The 5,572-nt window shown below is 53.2% G+C and overlaps 1 protein-coding gene across 1 annotated transcript in view; it reads left to right on the top strand.

Moving 5' to 3' along the window:
* WSCD1 (WSC domain containing 1) overlaps positions 1 to 4,821 on the top strand; it is a 15,305-nt gene extending 10,484 nt beyond the window's left edge. Inside the window, 4 exon segments of the mRNA XM_010184501.1 lie at positions 1,134 to 1,293; positions 2,485 to 2,649; positions 2,818 to 3,018; positions 4,400 to 4,821. Of these exon segments, the coding sequence (XP_010182803.1) occupies positions 1,134 to 1,293; positions 2,485 to 2,649; positions 2,818 to 3,018; positions 4,400 to 4,752 (879 nt within the window). The 3' untranslated portion in view covers positions 4,753 to 4,821.
* The last annotated feature ends 751 nt before the right edge of the window (positions 4,822 to 5,572 follow it).

Raw genomic sequence — 5,572 nt, forward strand, 5'->3', positions numbered from 1 at the left:
GGAGATAAGCTGCTCAGCAGTCCTGTCACACACTCTCAGGCTCCAAAAGACTTTTAAAAGGCAAAAAGTGTTGATATGGACTAGGTGGGATTGAATGCTCTGCACTCAAATAACTCCCGGGCTTCCTTCAGCCGTTCTGTGGCTGCACCGAGCCCATCCCTGCACCCCCGTGTGCCCTGGGGCCACTGAGCGAGGAAACCCCCCCAGTCCTGGTAAAGAGAGGAAAGACTGAATTTTAGCACTGGTTTCGGCAAAATAGCAAGTGTGCTTTTCCTGCAAAATAGCAAGTGTGCTTTTACTGCTGAGCACCGAAGCGAATGCTAATTTCTTCAGCAAATAATGAGCACACATTTCCCTCAGACCTCTCCTAATTCTCATCAACATTAGCACAGCAGCCCCGCCTCGCTGCTCTGCCACCGCACAGCAGTGCTGCTTTGCAGCCTGATGCCCGTTTTGGCAAGACTGGTGCACCAAAAGCCGAGATTCTTCTCATCAAATACACGGAGAAGAAGTTTCTTACAGCCTGATGTTGTCCTTGGGAATTATGCCATTTTTTGCAGACTGTGAAGAAACACTGAGATGCATACTTTCATCAAGGCTTGACTTCTTTTTGTTTTCAAACATGATTGCAACAGTCAGCAGGTCAAAATTTCCTTCTTCCCTTTAATTCTTTAAGTTTCAGGGCAAGTTTCCTCTACACAAACTCTGGTAAAATCAGCAGAATAAGGCAAACCTTTCAGTAGCTGACTCCTCAGTCTGGGGCAAGTTTAAAAGATGATCCAATTCAAGTTGCTTATTTTGGGTGTAAATAAGAACAGCTTTTCCCACACTGATGTTTTGCAGATGGAATCATGTACTAGGTGCTGCAGGAATGTTACAAAATTATTTTTTATGAATAACAAAAAAATAGAACACCGTGAATTTTCAAGCTTTGTGAGGTTTGTGTCTGGAAAACCACTTTTTACAAAATTGCCCTGTGAAAGACAGCAGTAGTACAAGAAGCATGGGCTTCACAGTGATAAATCAAACACTGCTTTGATCTTGACCGTGGTCTCGTGAAGATTTATTTTCTTTCCATGCTGCAGGCTGTCGGTGCCGTGGCATTTACGTGCCTATCTCTTCTCTCTTTGTAGGAGTTTCCCTTGGCCGTCATCTGCGGGCAGGAGTGCCACTGCGGGTACCCCACGGGGCGCTTCTCGCTGCGCGACGGCGCCGACGGGCGGCTCTGCCACGGGGCACACAACGCCAGCACCGGGGGCAAATACTGCCTGGTCTATCAGACACCCGTGCAAGGTAGGAGCAGAGCAAACACTGCCTGGTCTATCAGACACCCGTGCAAGGTAGGAGCAGGGCAAACACTGCCTGGACTATCACATACCCGTGCAAGGTACGGACTCCAGCCATGCAGCATCAGAGCCCTGCTCCCAAACAGCCCCTGTGCCCCTTCTCAGGGGTCAAGGTAACCCAGCTTACAGCCACATCAGCCACGGCAGTTGGTATGGCAATACAGGCAGGAATTTAGGAAACAGCCCTTACCTAAGCCCCCCTTGCAATTGTGCTTGTAAATGTGCGTCTTTCCATTCTCTCATTAAGCAGCACAGCCTCCCCCCTTGCCATGGAAAATTGTAATTATTTTGCAGATGGCGAGCCCAAGGCAGCACCTGGGCAGGCCCAGCCCTGCCACACAGGCCCGGGCAGTGGGGACCAGGACCCCGTGCTCCGGTTCCTGTCCTCATTAAACACGCACCCAGCCCCGTGTTACACAGCCACCAGGCAGCTCTGCAGGCTCTGATTCTGCTCTACCCATCTCTCAAATATTCATCTGCATCCATGTTTGGAAGCCAGAAAATAAAGCAGAGAGTGAGGCTCCAATCCAGTAAATAATTTCGGTGGTACTGGCAACTTCATCTGTGCAGTGGTTTGCACTGAGCTCAGTGAAGTTTCTCACAAGGTTGAAATTAAACAAATCAAGTAATGTATGGAAACCAGGTGTCTGCTCCCATGGGAGATCGATGCAATGTGGGCTCATCGCTGCCTGGGCCCTTCAGAGAGGAACAACAGGTTTAACCCAGTCTCCTTGCAGGAGGAGGGATTTCTCCTGCGTTACAGAACTCCAGATTTCCAGGTGTAATGGCACGTTTCTGGTTTCATTGAAGAGCCAACCTGCCAGGCAAATGGCTGTTAACAAACAGGCATCAAGGGACTTTTATCACAACTTGCTGGCAAGTACAATGGTTTGCCGCAGCTCTGTCAGAAAAGCATAGCCTAACACAAAACCAGCAAAAACCTCTTCCGAGGATAATCTCTTCGGCCTCTTATGGCTGACTTAATTTTGGAAAGTAGCTGACTCACAACTGGACTCAAACTGATATCCTGTATTCGTAAGGGAGAGAAGAAAGGAGCAATAAAGCCTGTAATCAAGAGCTGTCAGTGGAATTATTAAAAAGCCACAATGCTAACAATGAAACATTTCTGTTCTCACAGACACCCGCTGCACGGACAGGAAATTCTTAACCACCAAATCCAAAGTGTTCGTGGCTTTGTCGAGCTTTCCCGGGGCTGGGAATACGTGGGCTCGCCATTTGATAGAGCACGCCACGGGATACTACACCGGGAGCTACTACTTCGATGGAGCCCTCTACAATAAAGGTGCGGTACCCAGAGAGTGAACTTCAGCCCTGGCCCCAGGCCCTGGGTGCTGGCTTTGGCTGGTACTTTCACAGCAGCTCTGCATGGCTGTAGGAAATCAGTCAGTGTGTGGAAAAGCACAGACACGCGATCGGGTGAAAAAGCCAACAATCCTGTCTTGTAAAACAGGTTTTAAAGGAGAAAAAGACCACTGGAGAAGTAGAAGGACCATCTGCGTGAAAACACATGAAAGCGGCAAGACGGAGATCGAAATGTTCGACTCGGCGATCCTGCTGATCAGGAACCCGTACAAGTCGCTGATGGCGGAGTTCAACAGGAAATACGCCGGGCACCTGGGGTACGCCACGGACCGCACCTGGCAGAGCAAAGGTACCGCGGGGCTGGGCGCCCCTGCCGTGGGACGGGCTGTGACACCTCTTCTGGGTGCGCTGGGAGGGGGGATGCGCCGGGACTGAGTGAGCTCTGCGAACAGACCCAGTGGGACGTGGGCCCCCAAAGCACTCAGACCTGGCTGGGGGAGCGGCTGCGGCCCTGCCTGCGCCCACCACCGCGGTGAGGAGGGCAGCACAGCACCAGCGGCCACAGCCACGCAGCAGCACTGCGCCATCGGCCTGTCAGGCACGGCCGCCCTGTGCGCAGCCCCTGTGCCCAGCTACGCAAGGTGAAGGGAATTTGCCCTCACCACATGTGATAACCATGAGAAACCTAATTGAAGGTTTGGAGGATTCAATGGAGCATGACATTTCCTGAAGGAAATTCTGCAGCACTGCCCAGGTGCTGCTGCACTGCAGATAAATAGGGATAGCACCATTAGGGGACTTGAGATCCAGTGTTCCTTGAACACATGAAAAGGCTTCAAAATACACTGCCACACTCCTGGCGTTTGGCAGGCGAGCTGCACGGTGCCACTACAGCGTCCCCACTGAACACGCGGCTGCATTCAGGCTCTGCAGCAGGCCCAGCTTGCATTTCGCCTCGTGCATATTTTGGGCACTGCAGCTGTGGCTTGGCAAGCCGGGCAGCACAGGGCTGCGGGGAAGTGTCCTCTGTCACGGCACATTTCTTTCCCAGGTTCACATATCACCTTTCACCAGTCACAGCTCAAGAGCTATTCGTCAAACAACAGACAAAATAGCCCTTAGAAAAGGGGAAAAGTCTGGAGGGAATGGCTTTCCTGTACTGCAAACTACAAATTGTTACATTTCAGGCACAAATGCTCTTTGTCCAGCCCAAAAGCTTTAGCTAGGAGTGTCCTGACCCTTGGAAAATTAAATTACCATAGTCATGCCTTAAGCAAAGGTGGGAAAATAATTCAGTAGATTTTGTCCCAGTGATCCTGGCAAGTGACCTTAAATCCCTCCCATGTGCCAGGAACAGAAGGATCTTCCCTGTTAATCCTATTTCCTTATCCAGTCTCCTCATAAGCAGGCTGGTAAAGAGGCAGAAAGATGCGTTACTCAACAGATTTGCAAATCGGGAACACCTTGAGAGCCCCAGCCAAGATCAGTGTCGTGAGGTTGCACCAACATCATAAAAAAGCGCCAGAAGCTGCAGAGCTGAGCTGCAGCACCCTGCGGCCGTACCCTGCGGCCATGCCCTGTGGCCATACCCTGCGCTCCTCCAGCGTGCCCATCCAGCAGCACCAGACCGTGCCCAGCAGCACCGTCTTGGAGCACAAGGCAGCGTTTGGGACACTGTTGGAACGCAGCATGGCTAATGTTGTCTCATTTTCTGGTTCTCGGTCCTCCAGAGTGGCCCGATTTCGTCAACAGCTACGCGTCCTGGTGGGCCTCCCACGTGCTGGACTGGCTGAAGTACGGGAAGCGCCTGCTGGTCGTGCACTACGAGGACCTGAAGCAGAGCCTCCTCCCCAAGCTGCGGGAGATGGTGGAGTTCCTGAATGTGACGGTGACAGAGGACCGGCTGCTCTGCGTGGAGAACAACAGGGATGGGAATTTCAAGCGGTCTGGTGCTAAGCAAAAGGATTTTGAGCCATTCACCCAGGAAATGAAGGATCTCATCAACAGATACATCCTGACAGTGGATGAAGCCCTGAGGGGAAGAAACTTCACAGGGCTGCCCAGAGAGTACGTGCCAAGATGATAACCTGGTAGCCCTCTGCCGTGTATAAAAATAAAATATTTTTTTCTTAAAAAAAAAAAAAGATAAAAAAAGACCAGAGCTTTACAGCCATTAAAGCAAAGACTCTTGTGCAGTCTGCTGAGCAGTGCACATTCTCTCCACTCCTGGGTGTCCTTAGGGCAACAAGTGCTCCTGAAGGCAGGCAGCGAAGGATGGAAACTGGGTTACAAACCAAGGCAAAAAGCTGCCAGCGTCTGCCCAGCCCCTCCCCGCACAAGCGGCTCAGGACTTCCCGGGAGAGCGCCCCTGCTCCTGGCGGGTATCCTGCCTCTCGCCCCCACGGCGCCGCAGACCTGCCAGGGCCGCTGGGTTTTCACACAGCTGCGGTGGAAACGGATGGATGTAAAGGGCGGGGGGTGGGGGGAAGTCGTAGCACTGATCAACTGCAGGACTCGCCCTGGTCTTCCCTGTGGGAACAGTGTGGAAATCGCAGTCCCGAACAGACACAAGACCTGGCCCCAGGGGCGCTGAGGGGCGGGAGAGGAGGGGTGGCCGGGGGCACCTCCCTCCCTGTGCCGGAGTCACGGGGGTCTGGGGAGACACCAGGGCCAAACATCACCGTGCTCAGTGAACGCGGTGCTCGGCGCCCACAGCCGGGCAGCGCTGACGAGCCTGGAGCACCCGGGGCGTGGGGCAAGGGGGATGAGCCCCAGCAGCTGGATCCCGCCTCCCCTCCGTCCCTGCAGGGTGCGGGGGCAGCCCAACCTGGAAGGCGCCGCTCTACACCGACTGCTGCTCCGGGGCCGCCGCCAGCAGCGACGCGCGTTTCATTGCCCAGTCC

The sequence above is a fragment of the Mesitornis unicolor genome, unplaced genomic scaffold (genome assembly GCF_000695765.1).
Source record: "Mesitornis unicolor isolate BGI_N332 unplaced genomic scaffold, ASM69576v1 scaffold1660, whole genome shotgun sequence".
Classification (NCBI taxonomy): Eukaryota; Metazoa; Chordata; class Aves; order Mesitornithiformes; family Mesitornithidae; genus Mesitornis; species Mesitornis unicolor.